Genomic DNA, 26,695 nt, shown 5'->3' on the forward strand with positions numbered 1-26,695 from the left:
GATCAGATTTAATGCCTGCCGTTCTCCAGATGTTCGCCGAAGTTCAATGAAAACAAATCAGTTAAAGATGAAGCATGGCCATATATGGTTCTCAAACCCTGAGCTGTGGCACAGCGTGTGCAGACGAAAAGCTCCCCCGTGTTACACAGCGAGTCTCTGCCGGGCTCACCGTCTCTGCAGGTCTTCCCGTCCTCCAGCAGCTGGACGCCAGTGGGACAGGCGCACTGGAAGTACGGCTTGGTGGGGGAGAGCAGGCAGAGGTGGGAGCAGCCGCCGTTCTTCAAGGAGCACGGAGTCGGCACAGCTGCAAAACGGACACAGAGGAGTTACAGCTGCATCAGACCGGAAGCAACAGCACAGCACCAACACACTGACACATATGTGAGACAAACCCAGGCAACGTCCCTCAGAATGTGAGCCACAGAGACTTTGTGAAGGTGAATCAGTTTGTATAAGACATAATATGTAACCTGTCAATGATGAGATGGAGGAAAGCTACTCTATCTTTACATTACATTACGATCATTTTGGCAGACGCTTTTATCCAAAGCGACTTACATTACATTACATTTCCACCCTTCGCAGAGGGGGGAGCAAATGAGGGTTCGGTGCCTTGCTCAGGGGCACCTGGGCAGGGGCTCGAACCAGCGACCTTCCGGTTCCCAAGCGGAAGCTCTACCCACTGAGCTACTGCCTGAGCTACTGCCTCCCTTTACTTCTCACCTTCAAATCACTACAATTAACACAATGATTTACATAATTTACATTTAATGGAAACATTGACATTTAACAGCTGGACTTTATTGACTTATTTGTCAATGTTTTGCTCAGCTTTGGGAGTGTAAATACTGTGTGTGCTGGGTAGTAAAAAAGCCTCCAGATGTTTTCAGGGGATAGTTATTCACAGTGAAAGTCTCTGTGTGCCACCTGGAGCGTGTGCTAATGGGTACTTCCAGGACTCAGACAGAGCTACTTTAATAGAAGGATCATCAAAGGGGTCTGTATGTGTGTGTGTATGGGGAGGAGCAGTCACAGCAACACAGGCAGGAGGACAGGGGAACTCACACAGGGACTGTCTTTTGGGACTGAAGACGTGGATGTCCATGGGCGAGAAGATCTCCGAGTGAACGTTGCGTCGCTCGGTTCCCGTCTGCTTCTTGCAGGAGTGGATAGAGTGTGTGTTCCAGTCGGTCCAGAACAGGGTTTCCTCGTACAGGGTCAGGGCGAACGGATGGGGCAGGTCCCCTTCCACCACCACCTCCCTGGAAACCAGACAGCAGAGGAACACACAGCAGGTTGGTGAGCTGAAATGAACTCCACCCAATGGTTTGAGTTATCTCCCCTAGATTCAAGCGCACACCCTCCTTCAGTGACTCATACCTGTTGGTGCCATCCAGGTTGGAGCGGTGGATGAAATTGTACTTGGCGTCGGCCCAGTAGAGCTTCTGCAGGCTGTAGTCCAGCGTCAGGCCGTTGGGCCAGTAGATCTCCTTCTCAATGATTATTGAGCGGTTGGTCCCGTCCATCCCCGCTCGCTCGATCTTGGGGACCTCGCCCCAGTCTGTCCAGTACATGAACCTGAGGCAACACAAGGAGAGAGGACACATGAACCCTCTGAGCTAGACTGGGCGGTGTGGACAGAGACAGACAGAGACGCGTCCCACAGCATCAAGACGGGAATGAAAATGTGAGGACGAGGCCACAGGTACAGTTTATGAACCCAGAAGCTCTGAATATACACAAGTAAACATATGAATCATTAATCATAATCATTCATCAGCATCATCCGTATTAACACGCATGCGCGCACACACACACAATCTTAATAAAAGCTTTGTGTTTGACAGACAGGAGGTCAGAATGGACAGAGTGAAGCAACGCTGCAGTGAGAGGACTATTGTTATTATTCCTCTAACAAAGCAGCGGTGTGACACGTCTGCAGAGGGAGGGACTTAGTCCAGTCTTGAGTGGTGGCGGTGCGTTTGCAGCCATTTCTGTTTCCAGGCAACCAGCAAGAGTGCAAATGCAGGCCAAGGAGCTCGTCTCCGCTCACGCCGGCAACGTGTGCCCGAGTAACAATCGCAACATTACCTCCAACACGCTTCACCTGAGAACTACATCCAACTAATGACATAAACATCACGTCTAAAGTCCTAATGTCCTCACATGATGTCACACTTTAGTCTGAGGATCTATTCGTGTCATTCTTTCTACACAGCTAACTCATCAATCAAACCGATCAGGAGCACTTTCATATCATATAGAACTTCCCCAGAAGCCGCCTCACTCAGTGTAGCATCTTCATCGTGAGCTCATCATTCATTTAGCTCTGCTCTGACCCCTAACACTGATCTGCCCTTTGCATATGGAGCCATGTTAGTGAGACTGAAGCAGGCAGAGAGATGGAGAGGGAGACTCACTGAACTAAATAATCAAACCTACCACTCATCATCAGCTACTCTATAGAATGAACTGAAGTTACAGTTTCTGAGGGTCAGTATGAAGTAGTAGGTCCAAGTCAACATGAGTGAGCCTGTGTGTTTCATCCCTGTAACCTGAATCCAAAGTGCTGGTGTTGCTCCTCAGGCTGCAGTGGAGCGTTAGTGGGCGGGCGGGGGTCACTGCTGTGCAGCTAATTCCTCACTTTGTTTGCCTTAATTACCATCACAGCTGGACTGTCGCCCCCTTGCCTCATCAACACCCCCCCCCCCCCTTAATCTCCCCCTCCACCCCTCCCCCAGCACCCAGCCTCACCTCCCCACAGGAGGCAAACACCCTCCGCTCATCCACTCACACATCCAAGAGCCCACTGAGGCGGCCGCATGCTGGGACGCAGCAAACAGCACGGGATGGGCTACACACACACACACACACACACACATTCCTCAACAGCAAAATGATAAGTGCACCACACACACATGTGTTGCTCTTCAGGTTAGGTATCAGGTATACAAAGACACATTTAAAAGAATCACATTTAATGTTTAATCATCACTACAGTTTAGTGTTTTTTTCCTCTAGATTAGTCTCTGCAGTGCTGAGGCTGCTCTATGTGCTGCTCTGTGTGCTCCATGCTTCTATAATGTGATGTAATGTAATGGTAAGACCCCTTCCCCACCAGCTGCTCACCATTCATCTATTAATCATTAAGGAGGTCCAACTATTGATGAAAGAAAAAGATGAACATTTGCTTTGCATAATGTGCAGAAAGATTGTTGCAAAGGTGTTCAAACATTCTGGGTTTTAAACCGACTACATAGAGGAAGTTTGAGAGCAGGGATGAGGTCTGCAGGAGGCCGAGTCAGTCCTGGATTCAGACCTGAGACTAAACTGGTGTCCACAAACCCCAGCAGAGGACAAAACGTATCCCTGAATACAATCAGTGGCTGCCTGTGGCTCTCATTCTGTGAGCTGAGTCAACAAAGCTGTGAAAATAAAGCCCAGAGGCCAGAGCGAGGCAGAGGTCGCCGAGCAGGGCGGGACGCGGGGTTACCGAGCACCGGACCTGTTGCACATGTAAACAAAGCAGGGGGAAAATAAGAGGTCTGGAGAACAAGGCTGGGCCCGGCGCTGCAGCATTACATGTCATCTGATACACACACACAGACGGCTGTGAAACATTTACAGGAATACGCTTATATTTAAAGCTTTACGTCCATTTTGGGTCACAATGTAAGCTGGTGTAAGCAGGCAGCTACATGATAGTTATCTCCGACCAACAAAGCTCAAACATGAGCTAAGGTTAGCACCCGCATATGCTTATTTAGAACAGGCCACATGGAGAAATGTGTGAGCACACACACAGAACCAATGCCCAGCACTGCACACTGAGGGTGGTGCCTAGAAACCAGCAGAGTTACAGGCCACAGAGCAGAGGGACACAGGTGCTGAGCAGGCTGGAGTCTCCTTACTTTAGACCGATGCTGACTGATAAGCAGCCTGATCAGGTGGAGGCCCGGTGACACTGCTTTACCACGTCTGACCGGTCTGAGGACAGGCAGGAGATAAGAGAGGAGTGCTGATATCCTCATGTCTCTGTGCGTGTTTCCAGATGAGAATCTGCGCCACAGACAGAGCCGACGGGCCTAGAGGAGCCACAGACAGAGGAGCCACAGACAGAGCCGACGGGCCTAGAGGAGCCACAGACAGAGCCGACGGGCCTAGAGGAGCCACAGGCAGAGCTGACGGGCCTAGAGGAGCCCCAGACAGAGCTGACGGCCTCACCACCCCGTAATCCCATTGAGCTCAGGACAATCGACACCCTGACAGGCTGCCCAGGAGCCAGAAGGCAGCGGCTCTAAGCTCCACACAAAGCAAACTAAACAAGCACATCACTGCAGACGACTGCAGACGATGAAGGTTTATGAGTCAAATCAAGCACCAGAGCAGAATTCCAATGCCTACTTCCTAAACTCCCACAAATACAGATCAGATGTGGGAAAGTCAAATGTACTGCATTCAGGCCCAGTGTGGCGGTCATGGAGTATTTCCATTCTTCTCTACTACGTCTCAGAGTGGACTGCTGTGTTTTACACATGTTGTACACATACTTGTCTGTGGAGTTGAGTAGTTTTTCTACCACTGGTATGAAGCGTTACTGTGTGACTTTATAACAGGAATAGATAAACTGCTGCAGGTTTGACCGGTGGGAACTTGGTGAAGAAGTTCATCCGTGCCTTGAAACATGCAGGTGGATGTTTGCAGCCTGACTCAGTGTGGCCGCAGCCTGAGAGACAGAGACAGAGACAGAGAGAGAGCTGCAGTGAGCGGACGAGCTGCCGTGCTGCCGTGCTGCCACAAGAGCTGCATTGTGTTTGCTACCTGATGCATTAATCATCCCAGTTGAACCGCGTCCAGCTCTGCGTTCCTCAGTGGATTCACAGATCCAGTTCACAGACACTGTAGACTGACTGAGGCCTCCTGACACACGCACGCACGCACGCACGCACGCACGCACGCACGCACGCACGCACGCACGCACGCACGCACGCACGCACGCACGCACGCACGCACGCACGCACGCACGCACGCACGCACGCAGCAGAATTGTCATTTTGGTCCTTTAAGAGAACAGCTGTGCAGATAAACACATATGTATCATATCTGAACTATGGTAGCTTGGCTTTGGATCCTTGATAGCCAAAGTAAAAGCCTTCACCAGCTCCCAGTGCTAAGAGCTGGACAGAGAAGAAAGAGCTGCTCAGTCTACGCCTGTAAGATGACCAGCACGCCACGTTCCTGCTTCACTTCATCACGCCGGATAACTGGGAACCTGGACGATCACGAGAAGTTTGGACACAAATAAAGAGCGGAGGGTGAAACGGCAAGGTGCCGCGTGCGTTTACCATCTTAGACTGATCACGTCTCTGTCTGCGCTGTTAAAGCAGTCAACACAAACACAAACACTCAGGCTGAATGTTATGACACGTGAGTCATTTATAAAGCTGCTGTGAGGATCTGTGGCTTCATGAGGACAGAGTGGGAGAACAAGTGATACTTTAGATAACCTTTCCATGACTGAATAAGCAGACAAAGGTCCAGCAGTGGACCTTATGAGGTACATTTGCACAACTCGAGTCAAACAAACAGCTAAATCAGGAATTGCGCTACAGTTGGGCAATGACAAGACGTCTCCTGGCAACCATGGCTGTCTGCTTTCCTGAAATGAAGGTTTCTTGGAAAACAACTCCATTGTTTTCACTTCTCAGGTTCAAGTTTAATTGGTTGTGGTTATTATCATTATCAACAACTTCTGCCACTTCTGGGATATTTCTGCATTTTGCAAAACATTTCCAGGACTTTTCCAGGACTGTGGGGACCAAAGACATCCTGGTTAGTGAGTCAAAGCCTCTCGGTGTTCTTTCTTTCATTACACTGGCAAGCTAACAGGGTAGCAGTAGAAAAATATTTTAAATTGCTGTTCCGGTACCTTTCTGATGCTGAAATACTGCTGGAGAATAAAACACAACAGCTGCCGTGGCAACAATGAGTCTTTGTGAAAAACACACGACCACTATGACCAAACACACAAACGCATGGAGCCCAGATTGAGGCGACTTCATGTGGAGAAGATGACACACACACACACACACACACACACACACACACACACACACACACACACACACACACACACACACACACACACACACACACACACACACACACACACACACACACACACACACACACACACACACACACACACACACACACACACACACACGGTGTCAGTCCACTTTAAGTGCTCATATTAATTTTAAGAATTTAACATTCAAACTTTCCAAAAACAAGCAGAAGCCTGATACACACTGTGTACCTGTCCTGTGTCTCCTCACACACACACACACATCAGTCTGACTTTTATCTGATGCGTTCATGGATCAGAAAGAGAGAGACAGAGAGACAGAGGGGGGAGAGAGAGAGAGAAAGAGAGAGGGAGAGAGCGACGCTTGTCCATTTAAATAAAACTAATGAATACATGATACGATTCTTTTATCTGCGTCCTCATGGATTTACATTCTAGTCTCCTCCTCTCTTTGGTGGAAAACAAGGAGACCAAGGACAGGAGAGCTGCCAGTGTGTCCACCTGACACTGTCTCCCTGGCTCACCATCAGGCCTGCCAGCCCTGAGGGGCCCCGGGCCCCAGGCCTGCCAGCAGCACATGAAGCCCCACAGGTGGGAATCACACTCCTATAACAGAGTGAACAGGACTGGGCAGCTTCAGCTCAGGTGGGAGAGAAGAAGCTTAACAAGACAGTTTCATTCACTCTGAGCAAATGTACATGTTCACCTCACAGCCGGGAGTGCAGGTTACACACACACACACACACACACACACACACACACACACACACACACACACACACACACACACACACACACACACACACACACACACACACACACACACACACACACACACACACACACAGTGTGTGTAACAAAGGGCTGGTAGATAATGAGCCTGCAGCAGCGTGCTGAGCTTTGTGTGATTGTAAAGAGTGACATAGTTTCTCAGTGTGTGTGTGTGTGTGTGTGTGTGTGTGTGTGTGTGTGTGTGTGTGTGTGTGTGTGTGTGAGTCACCAGGGAGTGTGTTTGGGAGTTGAACCTGTGACAACTTCACCCAGCAGAGTCGTGTTTCCCTCCGTGTAGCCTCGGGCCAGACGCAGATTCAGTTTCCTGCCTTATTATTTCCTGATCAATTCTCATTTCTTGTCACTTTCACACTCTCACACACGGGAAATGAGCAGGTGGGCACAGACATGTTGAGGCCATAACACTCATAACAGCAGCAGCTATAACCTGTATGTATGCTTCATGATCAGCTCTTTCACAGCCGATCCATCAACAGGCCAATGAGGGACTTTTTTTAACCATTGCATGATGGAATGAAATCAGTCATTAAGTCATTTTGTCATGATGGCAAATATCTGCTGGTTCCTTCTCCTTACATCTGCTCTTTCTCACTGTTTAGACTATTTATTATTATTCTACATATTGATACATGAATCAATGATCACACTAACGCTGAGTTTCAGCTCCTTAGTGGAGAGGAAACAGGACGTTGTGCTGCTTAAGCTTCAGATGAGCCACAGCTCTTCGTCACTGAGTCTTGCTCCTTCTCTCATTCCGTTATAAGGGAGCTTCTTCAAACTGCTGGGCCACTGTGCAACCTAATCCAAGCTGGGCCAGAGCGGCAAACAAAGCTGACGCTCACACACCCAGCATCTCCTCTTGTTCTAAAGGTGCATTCAATGAAACTCAGCCTCACTGCGTCTGAGAGTTATAAGTGTTTCATACACACAACACACACCGAGGCAACGTGTGGGAGGCCAAACCAGGAGATCAGGAGTTTGGTACCTACACTGTACCAAACCGGGAAGTAGACAGTCGCAGCTGTATGAATGGACACACAGACAGACTCACCCTCTTGCTGGGTCCAGGGCTATCGCTCTGGGCTGGTCCAGCTGCTGCCAAAACAGAACTTTCCTCAGAGTCCCGTCGAGTTCGGCCACCTCGATCCGATTGGTTTCCGAGTCTGTCCAGTACAGTTTGCTCCCCAGCCAATCGCAGGCCAGTCCGTCCGGGGAGGCCAGGCCGGGCACCACAATCTGCACCGCGCTGGCCCCCGACTGGTTGAAGACGGTGCGTTTGATGGCCTCCTCGCTCACGTCGCTCCAGTAGATGAGCCCCTTGGCGTACACGTAGTCCACAGCGGCGGCGTCCTCCAGCCCGCCCACCACCACGGTGGCGTTGGCCTTCTCGTGCGCCGCGTCCACCAGCCGTAGGTCTCGCCGATTTGCATACAACAGCAGCGGAACGCCTGAGAGAAAAGCAAAGTCAGTTAAGGGTGACGCAGATTTGCATATGAGGAAATACTGAGAGCTTAGACACACTTGCAGGGAAATGAGACGGGAAACCAAAACAAAGTAACTGATGAGCCGTCACATGTTTTTCCTAAAGGGAGCTATGCTAATACAGAGCAAACACGGCCCTTAACCTCTCACGGTCATATACTGTATATGTGCTGCCCACTGCACACTGCCATCTAACCCCCAAACACACTCGCTGGGTCGTCTGGTTTTAATTCGGATTCATCCTGTGACTATTCAGAGTGGTTTACTTGTGACGGGTTGATGAAGGCCACAGAGGTGACGAGCAGCCTGGGAGTCCTGCTCCGTCTCTGCTGGACCTCTGGCTCACTGCCCACCCCCCCCCCCCCCCCTCCACATCTGACACCCCCCCTCCTCCAAACACACACACACTCACTGTGTGTTTTCACTCACTGCACTCAGGGGGAATTTCCTTCTCCAAATATTTAGAAAATCACACAACATCAAACTCCTGGACTCAGACGCTTCCAGGCTGCTTCCTCCACAGACCTGCTGCTTCACGGGACTCGGACACACAGCTTACCATCAGAACACACTCTCTCCCGCACACACACCTCCATTCCCACAGTTTCCATGTCATTTCTCAGACTTTTGTTTACCTCCTGCACACACACATACAGTCTTGCTCACGTATCGGTGCGGCTCATCACTTCCTTCTCACAGCTTCACCTTTGTTTAGTCTACACACCCCCACGCCTGCACCACACAGACACACACACACATCTGAAGTAACACACACAACAGCAGAAGGACTGATCCCCCACTTTACACACAGAACTCGTTAAGGAGAAAGGCGGCACTATTTATATATTTAGTTAGTGAGTTACCACAGTTTTTGAATCCAGTTGTAAACCGTTTCATGAGGTCAACCTGAACTAACGCTTTAAACTGGACTACAGATTTCACTGATTAACAGAAAAGGAAACAATTTGTCCACCTGTCCTCTAACCTTGAGCTGTGTGTCTCTGTGGACACTCCGAGTATAATAAAGCTCATCTTAACGACTTGTTGTTTTGAACTCTTCTGCTTCTTCACACACTCTTCAGACAGACACGGAGGGACTTGGAGCTTCATGTCTCAGAGTCCTGGCGCGTCTGATCAGCTTTGATTGGCTGCTTTGAGTTTTGTTCTTTTGATCTCAGCGTAATTAAGGACAATGAACGACATGTGTCCTCTCCTCCTCCTCCTCCGGAACATCACGGTCCACCCCAAACAGCTGGGCTCTCCACTCGTGGACTGCACCCGGAGCACAGCAGCGTGTCTATGTCGCTTCGTGACCCTCTCAGGTCTTCTCGGACTTGCGGCTCCGTGTTGTTGCTCCTGCTCCTTGTTGTTGCTCCTCGCTGCGTCGCCACACGAACTCTGCTCCAGCTCGCTTCTCCTCGTGTTTGCTGGCACTCAAGTTCACAAGAACTCCGTCCGAACTCTGTCACGTCGCGTTCGCTCGTTTCCGAACCAGAACATGCGAATATACGTGGTGGAACAGTGTAAAGCGCGCGTGTGTTTGTGTGTGCGGCGTTACTCTACTATCCCGGGTGGCTAATAGCTAACAGCCCGCTAACGTTAGCTCGCTGCTAGCTCGCTGCTCAGAACAAATCAAACCCGACGGGGCCTCGCGCTCCCTCAGCCCGCCGGAGAGCTCACCATAACCCCGCTTAAGACGCGTCCTTCAGCCCGGAACAACGCGTCCGTGCGAACACGAGTCGAAAGACGAAGCGCAAAGAGAGAAATGTAGGAAACTCACCTCGTATGAGAAAACAAAAACTACACAACAGGAGCGTCCGCAGCAGCAGCTCGGCTCCCATGTTTGTGGCTCTTCGTGGCCCCGCGCCGCTCTCCGCTCAGCGCGCCGCATCCATCGCTGCCTGTCGCGGCCTGGTCCTCTGCACAAACGCGGGTTTTCCCGCAGGATCTGCGACTAAAAGTGGCGCTTTGTGGCGTCTCAGATGGTCCCCGCCGCCTCCATCTTGCTGCTTCGCTGCTCGCTAGTCTCGTAGCTGCTGCTGCTGCTGCCGCGGCGCAGCTCGCTCACATTGTCCTACTGCAGCGCGTCTCCTTCCGCCAGGAGGAAGCTGCTCCTTCCTCCTCCTGCTGCTCCTCTTCCTCCTGCTTCACCTCCTCCTGCTCCGATGTTTGCTAATGTTGGCGTGATTTCGTGCTCCCGAGTTAAACATAAAGTTACTGTGCTGCCTGTGCGTTTAAACAAGAAACAAACTCTACCCGAACGGGCCGAAGCACTGCGGCCAAAGCGCCAGTTCTGCGCTCACATCCACATTCCAGCGGGACTACTTTCTCTCTCTCACGCCACACACATACACACACATACATACACACACCGTGTGGAGGAAACACATCGACGACTGCAGGAAAACACACAAAAACCTGCAAACGACTCACTTTAACATGTGATCTTTTATCAGTGTGCTTGAAGTGAAGTGCTTGGGTACATGAGTTTACTTCTTTATCTTCCTCCCCTGCAGTAACGAGCTTTACTCAGGTACGCACAGATACAAATACTTCATAGGCTCATATCGGTGTAGTAACATTTAACTACACATTCACGTAGTGCAGGAAAACGCCCGTACTTTAGACTGTTGTGAAACAATAGTAAACTATTAACGGATGTAAGTCCTTGTACTTTAATCTGTTTGTTTGTGTAGTGGTTGAATAAATGTTATGCTGAAGTTCTTTGGAAATGTACTGTTGCAAAATAATCACACCCTTTACTCCAGAAAAAGCAGAAACAAAACTTGTGTAAGTAAGTTGTGTAAATCTGGTAACAAATAACATCTTTCAATATTAGTTTGGTTAAAAAGTGCAGTATTTACCTCCTGATTACTTTGTATACCAGTCTGAGCCTGTAGTCCACTTTACTCTATATTCTGATCTTCTTATCTACTACATTTCACAGGTAAATATACTTTTTACTAAACTACATCTATCTGAGAGCTTGTTATGTGTCGACTGGTCTTGTACTTGTTTCAGCTACTTTACATGGATAATGGAAGTCACATTACAAAGATGTAGAACTCAGTGATAATCTCCTGAAATGTAACATTTGGCTCCAAACTCTTCTGTTGTCCTCGTTGTTCTCACCTTCCTCAGGCTGGTTAAACAGGAAACATCCAAGCCTCAGGGGTCACTGAAGGTCAGCATCCATCATATCAGTGTGCTGTCATGGAAACATCCCTCACTCACACAACCACCCTCTGTGTTTGACAACCACAACACTTTATTGAAAAATCACATTTTAATCCATACAAGACCCAAACATCAAATTCCACAAAAACAAGACCAAACTTTCACCATCGACTAAATCACACTAAGTGAAAACTAAAAAGTGAAAAACAACTCTGAGAGCTTTTCTGTGCAACTAACAGGCCTGTTCATCCCTACTGTCTCTCTTCCTCTCTTCATGTATCTGAAGGCTGAGAAATTAGGCAGATTCTGCCCCCTGGTGGTAGAAAGATGCTCCGGCAGGCAGACAGGCCGCAGCTCTCACTCAGGATACTGAGATCAGGTCCTCCTGTCTTTTTCCTGACATGTAGTGTAACTCGGTGCAGGTTTCTGTTTTGCAGAGCTGAACTCGTGAACGACTCACTCAATATCAATAACTAACTATTTGCAGATCAAAATAATATCTGTAAAAGTTGTTTTAGTGATCTGCAGTGCAAGATGAGGAGCAGATGGTTTGCAGATCTACACCAGCCCAGGATGCAGCATGACGTCTTAGACTCCACATGTTTGTGTTCTCTTTGTCTCGCGTGAAGAATAATGAATGAGCCAACTTGAGGATAAAGTTAGTATCAAGTTGTATTCCTGCTCTCATGTCACTCCACAGTGGCCTCAGGGTCTCTAAAACCTGCCTGACCACTCGTGAACGTCACGTGTACCTACTAACGTTTCCAGTGCAAACAACTTTAATGAATTGCAGACATGTTGTTCTTCTTATGCAGATTACATCAAATATCTTCGTGTGCACAGTTGCTGCAACGACTTTTAGATTCCACCTGTGTGTGTGTGTGTGTGTGTGTGGACACATTACTCCCACATCTGGACCTGCCCTCAGTACTCCTGAAATGGAGCTGTGGTTCACTGCACACTTACATTCAGTACAAATCTACTCATAAGAAAATAGTGCGCGGCCAGTGAACGCTTAGTTGCAAAAAACAATCGCAATATTTAAAAAGCAGTGAGTCGTTTTATCAAAAACACAGGATACAATAGTGCATCGAGTTCAAGGAATTGCATCCATCATTAAAACCTCATTAACATGTGAAACAAGAAATATGTGGAGAAAATACAAAAACTACACAGTGAAATAGTGATTAAGAAGCAATCACGAGCTCATATGGCACCAAGCGTGAGGAGTAAGAAAACATGCAGGTGTACACAGAGGTGAACCCCAGGTACATGAGCTGTGTGTGACGGAGTACTCAGAGCGCCGACTCAGCGGGACTGCTCTTTAACTGCTTTATTGATCTCATCATGAGGCCTCTCCTCAGCATGAGTCTGCTGGTCTGAACACTCCGTCCTACGTTACGGTCATTAGAATCCTTCACGTCTCTACATCAGCTGGACTTCAGAGGCTTCCTGAGTTTGGGGAAAATGAAATATTGCTGTTTACTCTTTGTATTCCTTCGCCATCTGAAGTGATTATCTACAGTTTATCAGGACATAAGTAAAATAAAGTGAACGTGATGAATCTGCAGGGATGGCTTCATGAGGACGTTTGTGTAGTGATCCGTTTGTTACTCAATAAGCGATAAGCACATGGACACAACTGAGCGGAGTATGTGTTTGGTTCAATAATCAGCTTGAGCTTGAGCCGTGGTAAACCCATTAGAACATCAAGGTGCCCCAGTAAATCCATTTACAATTACATCATCTAGGTCTGTTAGATTTGTGCCGATCTCATTCTCATTATGGTATTTATAGTCAACGTTTCACCTTAAATTGGAGTATAATCCAAACTTTAATGTGCATGTAAAAGTACTGACAAAGCCGCTGAGCGGATCAACGCAACACAGGCACTCTGATCCTATTAAGACGTGAACTGTGATCCAGTTAATCACGTTCCTTTACTCCTTCAACCAGCAGGAGGCACCAAAGATGTGTGAGCCTGCCAGCTGATCAGGAGCTGAGCTGGTATCAGAGAATAAGATCAAAATATGAAACTCTGAAACTGCATTTCACTTACATAGATTCAGCAGCTAATCAGATAAATGCAGACGCTGTGTTATGTCTCCAGGAAGTGGACGTTCAGCAGGTCACAGGTGAGATGATCATCACCAACAAGTCAGAGGTCAAATTGGAGCATTTGATCCCAAAGTGGCATTTTTATGAAATAAAAAAGAAAAAATTATTCCAACTTCTTTTTAAAAAGATCAGTCCAATTTCTGAGATATTTTTTGGGATTCACAATTGCGTATTACATTGTTTAAAAAACAATGAAGTCATTTTGTGTAATATTAAAAGTGAGGAGGCCTACTAATGATGCTCACCCTCCAGCCAATCAGAACGCAGCCCTGGAGCCACGCCCCTTTCACACTGCAGCGCCAATAAAAAGGGAATCAGGTAGACTAAAGTTAAACACACTCTTTAGGCTTTGCTCATCATTCTTACTGCAAGTCTGTGGAAGTGTTTCCTGCGTGTGTTGCATTGCATTGTGGGTCCCCGCTCACACCTCGTAGTGTAGGTCATTGAGCTCCAGTCTGGTGTAGTGGCGTCTGTCGAACGACTCCATGGCTTTGCGTCCGCCCACGGCCAGTGCCAGCGTGAGGATGGCGATGCCGAGCACCATGAACGCCACCGCGCCGCTCTTCATCACCATGTGGGAGCGGCTCTCCTGGGCGGGGCTCTCGTTGGCCTGCCCGTCGGACTGGACCGCCCCTTTGGGTACAATGACCAACGCTGTTCCTGCTGCCGGACTTGTCCTTAGTGTGTCTGGCTCAAGGGCAGCTGGGGTTGTGGTAGTGGAAGCAGCAGCAGAAGTACTCGTAGTAGTGGTAGTAGTTGTGGTAGTAGTTGTGGTAGTAGTTGTGGTAGTAGTTGTAGGAGCAGTAGTAGTAGGAAGAGTAGGAGCAGTAGTCATAGCAGGAGTGGTAGTAGTAGGTGCAGGTGTGATTATAGGAGTAGTAGTTCTAATAGTAGCAGTAGTAGAAGGAGGAGGAGGAGGAGGAGTAGTAGTAGTAATAGAGGTGGGAGGAGGAGGAGGAGTAGTAGTAGTAGTAGTAGTTGTTGTTACCGGGGTGGCAGGTTCAGTGGGAGGTGCGGGGGTGGTTGGAGGTTGGGTGGTAGTTCTGCGTGCAGCCTCTCTGCTGGTTGTGATAACAGGAAGTTGTGTTGTGGCGCTCTGCGGCGGCGTGGAGGCTGTGGTAGTCATGGCAACAGAGTGAGGCTTTGCTTTCTTGGAGGTTTTATTTTGCTTTTTGCTGGTTTTGTTCTTTTTAGTGGTGTTGTGGTGTGTGGCTGTGTTGATGGTGGGGCTGCTGGGAGGCTGTGAGGTGGAGCTGGGGGGCTGTAGGGTTGTGCTGGGGGGCTGTGGGGTGGTGCTGGGGGGCTGTGAGGTGGTGCTGGGGGGCTGTGAGGTGGTGCTGGGGGGCTGTGGGGTGGTGCTGGGGGGCTGTAGGGTTGTTCTGGGGGGCTGCAGGGTTGTTCTGGGGGGCTGTAGGGTGGTGCTAGGGGGCTGTGAGGTGGTGCTGGTGCTGCTGGTGCTGTTGGCGGTGTTGGGCTGTGTGCTTGTGGTTGTTGTACCTTGTGTAGTGGTGGTGGTGGTGGTTGCCTGTGTGGTTGCTGCCGTACTGGGTGCGATAGTCGTTGCTGTCGTTGCTGTCGCTGCTGTCTGTTGTGCCGTTGCCATGGGTTTGGGTGTGGCTGGATGAATCAAACCTGTGAGGGAAACAGGAAAGGTTTGGGGTTAAAGGAAACCCCCATGTGTTTGTCCTCCTCTGGATGCTCTGACACCCCCCAGTTTGAGAGGCAAAGAACTTATCAATCGACCCCTGTAGCACTTGAGTGGGGTGGGAGGCCTGGTGTGTGTGTGTGTGTGTGTGTGTGTGTTCACCTTTGAAGATGTCGTAGGTGTTGATGCCGTCCTGCGCCCTCATCAGTGGACAGTCCTGCTCCGTCACACAGTGAAACAGGAAGCAGTTATCCTCACCAGCCACTTTGTTAGAGTTGAACACCACCATGTTGCACTTGTAACCTAAACACACACACACACGCACACAAGGTCAGACATTCCAGTCTCTTCCTGCATTCCTGTGTGTTTTGGTTTGACTGTTATTCATGATTCATGTGTCCCACCTGTCTTTACGTCCTCTGAGCAGCAGGCCAGCACACAGTCCCGCTCTAGCCGGATCACACGCGTGTCCATGACCGTCCCGGTGAAGTTCAAGGCCAGTCTGACATTGACAATGGCATTGTGATGCTGCCTGGAGAAACACGTCTCAGGCTCCGAAGCCGCCGTCAGCGTCAGCGCAGCGACAAGGAGCAGCGTGAGTGACGCCGGGCGACTCATGGCTGCAGCAGGTCGAGTTTACAAACGCAGAGATCCACAGAAACTAACTGCAGAGGAAGAGACAGAAGGTTTGATTCAGCATCGTGAACAATTGAGTACAAATACCATAAAATACCCTGAACGGACTCAAACTATGTATGTGTAAGTATGGATCATCTATCTCCACATCTGCACATATCTTTACACCTTTACAACACATTTGCGTGCAAGTTTCCCCTGCCAGCCTCTTCGTGCAGAGAGCATCGTCTTCTTCACGTGTGCAAGTCTCAATGTCTGAGACTATGTTACTATGGTGACAACATCCACACCAGGAATTGGCTGTTTGAATCTCATCCAAACACAGACTATGTGTTATAGATGCTTTTTATCAGCACTATATTCCATCAGAATAAGAACAATGAATACATTATCCACGACCGTATGAACCCTGTGCACACTGAGCTGAAACGTGAAGGCACCTTGAGAAACGAGGTCAAACCAACAGCACCATCGTGTGGCCAGTTAGAAGCATTACAAGCATTACAGTTTCCTCCACACCGAGATGCCAAATTACACAATCAAGGAAACTGTTCAGGTGTAAACAATACACGACACGAAGATGAAGATGAAAACACACCCTGCAGATCATGGTGTGTAGACTTTGACCTAAAGCCGAGCACTTTGTCTTCTTTGACTATCAGCAACAGTTAGTTTGTAGGTGATTATAAATTTGTGTTCCCGACGTCAAATGAACCTCAAGTCTGTTTTCACTGAGGAAGAAGATGAAGAAGGTCCGTTAATTACTCCACAATCAAGACAAATTCACTCACACGCCGTCCGACATGCAAACCCTCATCACGTGTTCAGTCTAGATCAATACCAACATGGTGACGCGTCAGAACATGAAGCATCGCTCACACTCGCACCTTCACACTCACACACACCTTCACTCATCTGCTGCCCTGAGCTAAACAGGTTATTTCTGAACGTTCTGTGGAGAGACTCACCCGTCTGGTGCTTTGTGTAGACCTCCATCAGATGTTTGGTGGCTGTGTGGGTCCACAGTCCACAGGTGTCTGGACTTCGCCCTCCTGTGTGGGACACGGCGTCTCCGTCAGCTTTATCTCCTTAACAGCCTCACTATCTACACACTGGAGGCCTCACACGTCTCCAGCTTCACTCTGTTTTTACTGGGCAAATATGCTTCATTTGCCTTCAGCATCATCTGGATTTACAGCTTTTCATTCCTAAATTGTATTCTCTGTATTGTGGTGATATTTGGCGTCTTAATTATTGTTACTTTATTCTAAAACCCATTTACTAAATCACTATACTACTATAATACTGATTCATTTAGGAATATCTGGCCACAATCACATTGTTTAAGTCGATTGTTTTAATTTTCTAGCGCACCACCAGGCAGCGCTTAAATCCCAGCCAGTGGCACGCGTTCCACAGTTTGAGAACCACTGATTTAAAACTGTAAAAAGTTTGTGTATACCCTGAGTTGACGGTATATTGTTATATTTAGATGAAGACAATAGTAGGCAATATAAATCATCATATTAAAAGAAAACAATAACGCTTATAAATAATACATGTCAAATAAATAAATAACAATAGTAGGTTTGTTAGTTAGCCTGCTAGCTTACTGCAATATCAGATAAACCGCAGCAGAATCTGTTTAATCAGATTAAATCTTCCCTCAGATGTTTACAGATTAAACAGTTTGCTGAGATGAAGCAGATGAATGCATCTTGTACCTTTATGTCGCTTCTTCTGGGATGTTCCATGGACCACCTGCCGTACAAAGACAAAATGTCGGCCGGGATGAATCCGCTCGGCTCATTCTTTCACCTTCATTCCCCCCAAACTGACGCACCGGAGCCGCTGAACGCACCGAGCAGCGCGACGAGCCGCGCGACGAGCCGCAACACAGAGTCCGTGCGCCGGCGAGCTGCGGCAGGGAGAGTCGCTGCTACAGACCGGGAACCAGCGGCGGCGGCGGAGCTTCAAGCCGACCGGCCGAGTCCCAGCGGAGACATGAGAGACTGAGAGGGAAACAAAGAGAGACGAAGCTCACGGAGACGAGACGCGGCGGAGAGACGCGCTGAGCGGAGGCGCCATGTTGGGACGGTACAGCAGCAGAGGAGGAGGAAGAGGAGGAAGAGGAGGAGGATGGAGCCGCTCTGGTCTGACTGACCCACTTTGGATTGGGAGGGGGGGGGCTCCATCATCTCTCTATCAGCTCTTACTGTCTCATTCATTCATTCATTTATCGAATTCGATGAAAATGACTTGGAAGTTCTCCTGAATAAAATCGTAAATTTTGATATCAAACTCAGTTGGAGTCATTTTCATCATTAGAGACCTGATGTGGAAGAATTATTATTCTATATTCACAACTACATTTTAACTTGACATGGTAAAGGGTAAAGACACAAACGTGCCATTCTCAGTCTTCTCAGTATTTCTACCTAGGCTTTGTTTATAAATTATTAAATCGAACTGATGATTTCAGCGCAAACAGGAAGTTCAGGTGAGATGTTACAACAGCTTTAGTTACATATTGTTCTCTAGCTTTTGTTGTCTCATTAGAATGACCACAAATGACCTCATTTATATTTCTATAAAGTAAAAAAGGTCCAAATTAAAACATGACAGTAAAATGTCATGTTTACATTCCTTCCTGTGTGAGGTCTGAAGTTCATGTGTGTATCATGAACATGAAGCCTCATCATTAAGGGACCAACTCGTGACAGAGGCTGAATGACTTAAAGACACTTCTGTTTCCTGTAACATCACATTTTAATCAAATGATAAACCTCTGAACACAAACTGAACATATCAAAAAAAAGAGTGTAGCTGTTTAATTAATGTATGTCATGTGTGTGTTGATGTGCTGATTAACACCTTCAGACATAATGACACTGATACACACAGCAGTGTCATGTTGCATGTTTGGATGATCGGTTTGTTCAGCAGGTCTCCACCTGCTGAGCTCTGCTTCTGTCCATGTTTACGTCTTTACTCTCCATCGCCTCCATCTCAGTCCAGACTAAAGTCATAGTGGCGTTCATGTCAACGTGCTGAAACACCACGTCACATTAAGTCCTGCAGAGATGCATTCAGGGACCCCACGTCCCTGCCAGCCGTCCGTCCGTCCTGTCACATGCAGGATGGACACAAACCATCTACTCTGCCATCTCCACGTCCCCTTCAGAGGCTGCTGCCTTCTTCTTCTTCTTCTTGTTCTTGTTCTTCTTGCTCGGTGCAGACGGCGTCGGCTGTATCTGCACAGCTTCTTCAACTACACATAAACAAACAGACCAGAGCTGTAATGAGCCAAAGCAGCAGTGTGTGTGTGTGTGTGTGTGTGTGTGTGTGTGTGTGTGTGTGTGTGTGTGTGTGTGTGTGTGTGTGTGTGTGTGTGTGTGTGTGAGGGTGACAAGGGTCAGACATGCTCGTACCGTTCATCCGCTGTTTCTCCGCCTGCATGTGGTGCAGCTGTTTAAGGAGCTTATTCCTCTTCTTTCCTGACAGAGTGATGTTTGCTCTCGGGCTGGAGCTGAAACACACACACACACACACACACACACACACACACACACACACACGTTAAAACAAGCAGGTCTGACCAGCAGCCACCAGGCCACACAGTAAAGATATTGACTGATCGGTCTGTACTGATCACTGACTTCCTCTTCCTCAGGTGATGGATGGTGGTGATGTCTTCATCCGCCACAAAGCCCACGATCTGCCTCTTCTTTCTCTTCTCTCTGCTCAGCACGCGGCGGCGCTTAAACAGGTTCCTCCCCAACTCCTGAAACAGAGCAGAAACTCGATCAAACTTCACAGCAGCAGATGAACCAAACAGAACAGAACACTGTCACACACATTACTTCATCTCGACATGTCGCTGTGGTTTCATTTTTTAACACGCGTGAATAAATCGTAAACAAACCAACAGTGTAACTTTTCTGACTGGCTGAGACCCATGTTTACGTTAGATAGCAGCTAGCTGTGCGTTAGCTTCAGCTGAACAGACACATGGCGGAACATTCGGTCCAACCGCGTCTTAACTCCTGCACTTTGTTCTCGCTAACGTTGAGCTGAACACAAAGTTACTTACAGTTTTCGGGCGGTTGATCTTCCCTCCAGGAGGAGACATGTTAACGATGTTAAGGGTACTGACACGTTACGTACTCTTGTCACACGTGTGCTGGACTCTTCTTCTGTGTCCTATTTCCGCAGAGACTTCAGCGCGGCGGGCTCACTGTCGCCACCATCAGGCCGTCCGCCGTAAAAGCACAAATGAAAGTACTTGATTGCAGCTCCATTTATGACTCAGTGATGAAGCTGAACAGGTTATTGACTCGACCATGACCCCCTTACAACAAGATAGATATAAATAAGAGATATATTATGTTTTATGATACAATTTAAGCTGTAGTGCAGTAAAAGTACCAGGATGAAGGACAGAGACACAGAGGAGTTTACTGTCAAATGTTTATTCTGTTCAGTACAGGCTGGTAATCAGTGCAAGTGGCAAAAAAACAACAACGAGACGGAGCCGTTAAGTTTCTGTTTTTATGTACAAAAATGAATTTTGTCTTTAAGAAGCAGAACAGGAAGGAAACATCCGGAAAAAAACCCCAAACAGCAGCCAGGAAACAAAAAACTCGGAACCACGGGAGCTTCTTCATTTCAATGAAACCACAAAAACAACAATTCATGACAAAATTAATGGTATAGATATTTATATTTATATATCTAAAGTGCATTATGGTACAAAAATATAGAAGGTCAGCAGCACCTCGATACATTTACAAAATAAATACACCATTCAGACAAAATAAATTACCGCAAAAAAATCTGACATTTATAATCGGAATAAAAACCAAAGAAAAAAAAAAGCAAAAAGATTCACAAAGATTAAAATCTGTTTTTAATTTCATATTCTGCCTCTATTCTGCTTTTATTTACACACAATAAATATCTTCCCTTTCTGTCCAAACAATCGCTGCTGCAGGAGGCTGCAACAGGAGCATTTAGGCGTCCAGCAGGCAGACGTCCACAGCATCCTGCAACACACACATGCACACACACAAGGTTACTTTGCACGTTCATCACTAAAAAGATGATTTCCACTATAGTCTAAACATGAAAACCTCTCACATGTTTTCTTTACTTGATTTTTCTAACTTGTAGGATGAATATGAAATAGTAAACATCTTCTCTGCCAAGTGAATGAAGTGAATCTGAAGGTTGTTGAGATCAAAGCTGTGCAGTGCATTGTGGGTAAACAGGTGTTCTCACCTTTGTCAGAGTGTGACAGCGTTTTATTGGAGGAACCCCGGCAGGTCAAACACAGGCCTCCATTGTAGCTGCAGGCCGCTACCGGTCTCGTCGTCCAGCCTCCAGCTGAGGGAACGCGCCCGCCGCTTCCTCTTCTCGCCCTCCCGCCTCTTCCCAGAGCGTCCTTTCTTCTTCTTTTTCCCAGAAACCTTCAGGACTCCGTCCTTATAGGTTTGGGACTTGTTGGTCTCCTGTGGCAGGTTGGTTCCTTCCTCCTCCTCCAGCCTGAAGCTGACTGGCAGGTGTTTGGTTCCTCCAGGCGGTTTGGAGTGCAGGGTGCTACCGGTGGTGCTCAGGTTGATGTTAACGGTGCCCCCCGGTGGGCCACCTGTGGCTCTGACGGGAAGGTCCCGGATCTCTGCCGTGTGGACTTCGTCCAGCAGCTCTTGCAGCCACATGCGGCGCTTGAAGTCCTGCAGCGTGCGGCCTTTGTCGTGCATCAGCTGAGCGTGAGTCACAGAGCGCTTCCTGGAACACAGGAAACAGGAAGCTTAGAGGTGAGAAACATATCAACATTAATGCATGTAATACATAAAATCACACGATGACATCACAGTTCACAGATCTAATGTACCACAGAATAGTCAGTACTGAGATGAAGTGACGCTGTCTCACCGCTAGAGGTCAGTATGATCACAGAAATGGAGGCAGAGTGACTGAACACGCAGGGAAGTGTTTATGATTTATACACATTTAACTCTTTAAATAGTTTCTATGTGTCGGTCGCTTCTTCTAATCAACGCTGTTTTGTCTTTAATTCTTATTTACAGATTGTTTTCAGACGTGAGCCATTGATGTCATAACTTTCTTAACAAGTCATTTTTGTGTATTGTTGAGCTGTAATTATCTTCTAAAGAGAGAATCAAACTTTCATGACTTCATGTTGGTGTGGGATGAACGTCTGAAGCATCACAGACTCTTTCTGTTTCTACAACAGACTGAAACCGTCATGGAGACAAACCAGCAGCAGTTGTGGGCATAATGGAGCAGATGGTTCTGATAAGATTATTTTCCCCCAGAGCAGAAAGGATCAGATGGAATCATGTTAAACTGAGATATCTGGAGACGCTGCTGAATTTGTGCTTCTGCATCGATTACAGCCACATGATTCACGGGGCCGCGGGAGTCCTCGGCCCGGTCCAGGCTCGTTAAACTGATACACGGGACGGCGCTTCTGCCAAACACAGAGGCTGAGATGAGTTTTCCCCTCGCAGGAAGACGCCAGCTTTTATTTTGATAGTTCAGCGTGAAACCTCGGGACCTTCACTTCTCATTAACGTCCTGGATCCCACGGAGGAAAACACCACAAGCCAATTACAATGCAGGAGCTGCATAAGGGGGCTCAGTACCACTCAGAGGGGTCAGAGGTCAACAACACAAACACCACGCTGACGTGTCTCCTTTGGTCTGTGTTTTTGCCCCACGTGAGAGCAGAATCTCAACATCTGCATCTGTGTTTATCAGGGGCAACAATGACAAAGGCTTGAATTACTGCAGAGAACTTTGAAACTAAATACAACAGAAATAAATGCTTTCCCTCTTTCACATCAGTGGAGGGAAGAAAGAAAAAAGAAAGAAAGACAGAAAGATTGAAGGAAACCTCTGTCTGTATCCTTTTTCAGGAGAATTAACGCCAGAGACCTAATTGGATGCCTGTGGGCCTTGGTGGAAGTATGAACTGTATTCAGCTTGTATCAGACTATGATGAATCACAAACACAACGTCAATATGTTGCTGCTCTCCTGTATTGACTCCAGTATCGATCAGGCTAAAGTACTAATCTAAAGGCGTGAAACGTAGCTTTTTACTCAGCGTTTGACAGTTCTGACGAGGCATCAGAGCCCCCTGGTGGCGAGCGGGAGCGCTACAGCCAGCGGCCTGCGTGGGAACAGCCGGCGTTCTATTGAAGCGGAGCTGTTTGTGTGCTCAGACACCTGAGGCTGACGGGCTGTTTGAGCCGGGCAGTCGCTCGCTGTCTTTCCCAGGGTTCGGACAGCTTTGCCCTCTCGCTCCGTGTTTTCCCAAGAATTAAAGTCCTGAGTAATGCGACACCGCAGCAAAGCAAAGCTCCGACCCGCCGCTCCGCTCCTGCAGGATCCCAAAGGACAACAGGTCCATCTGGTCGAAATCAGGACGTAAAGTCTGACACAGCGGGAACAAAACCTGGAGCTTCTTTGCTTTAATACTACAGGATCCAACTCAAGTACTGCATGGAAGTACGACTCAGTACTCAAGCCTTTCCCTCTGTACTTCCCTCTGCCCTAATTCCCTGCCTCCTTTACGACTGATGACTGGAGATATGTGGTTGCCATCCTTGAGTGATGTGAAAAAGCAAAGAAACAAGCTTTTTATCTGACAGCAAACTCGTCTTTGCACTATGTTTACTTTGGGTACTTGTTTATTTTTCTACCTTTACTACTTTTTTCAGCTTGCAGTTCTTTTGCTTGAGTAAAGGATCTGAGTTCTTCTTCCAGCTGTGTGTCTGTGTGAACACAATGGCCTCAGGAGACCCCACAGGTCAAAGGTCAGACTCAAAGCTTTCTGTCGTTTGTATTTGTGTTAAATCGCGTCGTTTTCATCGGCTCCATGTTTTTCTTTCCGCTCAGGTGCCTGAAACTCGCTGCTCAAATCTTATTAAGAGCAAATCACACACGGACGAGTGTTTCCCTTGACATAAGCATAGCACACAGGACGTGTGTGTGTGTGTACGTGGTTTTTCAATCAGACGACCAACAGCAAAGCCTCCAAAATCTGTTTCATACGAGCCCAACCAGAGCTCCAGGAAGAAGCAGCAGAGTACCACAGGAAGTAACTGAAGGTAGAAATACTCGAGTATCCACAGGACATGCTCGCGAAAATGGAGAGAGAAAAAAGAGATGAGAGGCAGAAAGTGCAGAGAGGAAAGACTGAGGAGAGGATGAAAATCACCTTTACCCATAATGCAGTGCTTCAAGACAAACTGCATCTTCGAGAGTTTCTTCACGGTTTTAAATTTATTCCTCAGAGCTCAAATATTTGTAAATAGCAGTGTTTTTCACTTTCACTCGCCTGAAAAATACTCAAATAATTCTTCATCACCGGCAGAGCGACTACAGGCGAGTGCAACACTACAACTACTTCTAATACGTTTTATTTCTAGGCGACTTTCAGGACTCTCAAGCTCACGTTACATCTCAGTAACTTTTACATTTACACAAGTATGGAACAAGTTACGGCACAAAGACGCGTGAAGTAAACAAACGACGTCATTGCCAACATCCTGCACAACACATTTCACTTTCAGGTCAATCTTTCAACTGCTGCTGCTTGTAATCTCCATAGATTTGGGTTTTCCCCGATTTTCTTGCAGTACTTTTAAAAGTACCAAAGTGGACGTCTCCAACTCGGGCACAATGGACCAAACCTTCTACCTCCAGCTTCAATGATCAGCTGAAGAGGGAGAGGAAGAAATGACAAGGAAAGAAGGAGTTAAGTGAGGAAGGAGGGAGAGAAGGACAAATGAGTGTAGGGTGTAAACCTCCTATCTCAAGTTTGGAGGACTTGGACTGGGTTGCAGAAGGAAAGGAAGGAAGAAAAAGAGTGAAATCTTCTCAAACATCTCAAAGTGAACATCTCAACTGAAACGTTTTGGAGATACGAGATTATTGGCCGACAAACAGCCTAAAGTATTAATCAATTATTGCAGTAAAGTCAGTATTTCTCTCTCTCTCTCTCTCTCTCTTCTCTCTGTCAGGTGTGTGAGGTCCGAGTCACGTTTCACACTGCCGATCCCACTGAGCGGCAACGACGTGTAAATAAATAAACGAAAAATCAAAACCAAATGCTGGAAAACGGTGAGAGTTGTCGACGGACTTTCATCTTTCCTGAGTAGATTTCAGGTGAAACGGAGGAAACAAACTTGTGAAAGTGCGTGAAGTGAAAAGTGAGACTTACATTCTGCTGCTCAGGGCGTCGATGGGCCGTCCATAGTGCGGCACAGGAGAGCAGAGCAGGAAGAGAGCCAAGCACCACTGCTGTAGGACTCTGCCACAGCACAACATCTGTGGAAAAACAACAAGAACGTCAGGAGAACTGAAACGTCTGAGCTCCAGTCGGTGAGTCAAGTCCCTGCTGGAACCCTGAGAGTCTCCCAGCATGCCGGAGAGCACAAACACAGATCCAGAGCCATCATCTACCACAACAGAGCTCAAATCACACATCAGCAGAATTCCACTGGATGGGTGGGCGGGGGTGGGGGGGAAGACTTACTTTCCCACAGCAGCGTCCGTCCTCAAACACAAACAGGAAGAAAAACAGTGTGAGCTCGAGTCCTCACACTCACAAAGACGCAGAAAACTCTTTCTTTTCCACTCAAACTTCCCAGGAATAAAACGTCTAGCAGGTCAATCCAGGTGATGACACCTTTGTCAAAACGACGGCAAGGACAGAGAACACTCCCCAACAGTGAGAGGCTGAGCAGGAGGTCCTGGCGGCGCTGGAGAGCAAAGGTGTGGGCGCTGCAGGTGTGGCCGAGGCGAGGACAGGCAGCGTTGTGAGCGGCTCGGCTGCTGCTCGCACTGATGGCAAACTTTGTTGCATGCTGCCTGTCTGCCTGTGCAGGTCACAGCCGGAGGAAAGGGGAGGATTTATCCAGCAGAAGGGGCGGGGTCACATCAACGGCCCCGCCCCCCATCCCCTCAGTGCAGAGGAGTCTCAGAAGGAGCAAGGCAGCGAAAAGAGGGTGAGGACTGATGAAGAGTGGCAGGAAGGTGGCGCCCAAGAACACAAAGTCCCTCTGAGATCACTGCAGGAGGAGATATGAGGGCTGATCGGTGCCAGGAACACATCAGCACCACACTCAGGTCCACACTGTAAAAAATGACTTCAACATGCAGCTGAATCACTTTGACCGGCAGCAGGATTACTTTAGTTTAGAAGATGTGTAATCATCTTTACATCTTCATACAAACTTCAGAACTCCTTGTTTGCTTCTCCTCTTCATCACTCTACTTATTCCCAGACACCCTTTCATGCACACTGACCACTCATTGCTCAGCTTTGTCCACTTTTTTGAGACTTAAGTCTGAACTACAGATGGAGACCCGGCCTGTGTTTCCGGGCCACTGAAGTCGCCCGCCGCTGACCCCACGCTGACCCCGCGCTGACCCCGCGCTGACGCCATGCTGACCCCACGGAGACAGATTCCTGCGTTTCACGTCAGGCCTCTGGCGGCAATGCAAACTCTCCGAGCGACGGAGGTCAGCAGGATTGGGACGTGCACGGACAGGCTGGTAGAAACGGCCAGATGGAACCAGATGGACCTCTAAACCACTGAGATAGAGAAAAGCATCAACGTGTACAATTCTCAGCGGCAAAGACGGGAACCCCACACTGGATCTGTAGATGTTGTAGACTGTGTGTCCTGATAGATAAGATCTGGTTCTGATTAGAAGAGGCGA

General features: G+C 47.9%; 4 protein-coding genes across 5 annotated transcripts in view; all 4 read right to left on the reverse strand.

Annotated features, from left to right (window-relative positions):
• The window catches only part of lrp6 (low density lipoprotein receptor-related protein 6), a 30,850-nt gene extending 20,095 nt beyond the window's left edge, over positions 1–10,755 (reverse strand). The window contains exons 1-5 of the mRNA XM_076159879.1: positions 10,143–10,755; positions 7,932–8,328; positions 1,381–1,578; positions 1,066–1,262; positions 170–304 (exon numbers count right to left, since the gene is read on the reverse strand). Coding sequence (XP_076015994.1) covers positions 170–304; positions 1,066–1,262; positions 1,381–1,578; positions 7,932–8,328; positions 10,143–10,203 — 988 coding nt within the window. The 5' untranslated portion in view covers positions 10,204–10,755. The remainder of the gene's footprint in view (positions 1–169; positions 305–1,065; positions 1,263–1,380; positions 1,579–7,931; positions 8,329–10,142) is intronic.
• An 868-nt stretch (positions 10,756–11,623) lies between these two features.
• On the reverse strand, positions 11,624–18,032 carry mansc1 (MANSC domain containing 1). Of its 2 annotated transcripts, none has more exons than XM_076159680.1 (6): positions 17,663–18,032; positions 16,907–16,990; positions 15,707–15,967; positions 15,465–15,605; positions 15,155–15,289; positions 11,624–14,770 (listed from the first exon to the last, which is right to left on the reverse strand). In XM_076159680.1, the coding sequence occupies exons 3-6, from the start codon at positions 15,918–15,920 to the stop codon at positions 14,079–14,081; spliced, it is 1,182 nt and encodes a 393-aa protein (XP_076015795.1). In that variant the 5' UTR covers positions 15,921–15,967; positions 16,907–16,990; positions 17,663–18,032; the 3' UTR covers positions 11,624–14,078. The 2 variants fall into 2 exon arrangements, with proteins under 2 accessions (XP_076015795.1, XP_076015796.1); XM_076159681.1 differs by having other exon boundaries at positions 16,907–17,089.
• A 722-nt stretch (positions 18,033–18,754) lies between these two features.
• Positions 18,755–20,154, reverse strand: c4h11orf98 (chromosome 4 C11orf98 homolog). The gene is made up of 4 exons (XM_076159793.1): positions 20,032–20,154; positions 19,598–19,722; positions 19,370–19,467; positions 18,755–19,209 (listed from the first exon to the last, which is right to left on the reverse strand). The coding sequence occupies exons 1-4, from the start codon at positions 20,068–20,070 to the stop codon at positions 19,094–19,096; spliced, it is 378 nt and encodes a 125-aa protein (XP_076015908.1). The 5' UTR covers positions 20,071–20,154; the 3' UTR covers positions 18,755–19,093.
• Positions 20,155–20,417: 263 nt separating this feature from the next.
• Positions 20,418–25,799, reverse strand: pthlha (parathyroid hormone-like hormone a). Its single transcript, XM_076159827.1, has 4 exons — positions 25,506–25,799; positions 25,191–25,297; positions 21,219–21,725; positions 20,418–20,983 (listed from the first exon to the last, which is right to left on the reverse strand). The coding sequence occupies exons 2-3, from the start codon at positions 25,295–25,297 to the stop codon at positions 21,242–21,244; spliced, it is 591 nt and encodes a 196-aa protein (XP_076015942.1). The 5' UTR covers positions 25,506–25,799; the 3' UTR covers positions 20,418–20,983; positions 21,219–21,241.
• Between the last annotated feature and the right edge of the window lie 896 nt (positions 25,800–26,695).

This window comes from Genypterus blacodes, unplaced genomic scaffold, assembly GCF_046128005.1.
Source record: "Genypterus blacodes isolate CSIRO-AG114 ecotype Tasmania unplaced genomic scaffold, CSIRO-AGI_Gbla_v1 ptg000099l_1, whole genome shotgun sequence".
Lineage (NCBI taxonomy): Eukaryota > Metazoa > Chordata > Actinopteri > Ophidiiformes > Ophidiidae > Genypterus > Genypterus blacodes.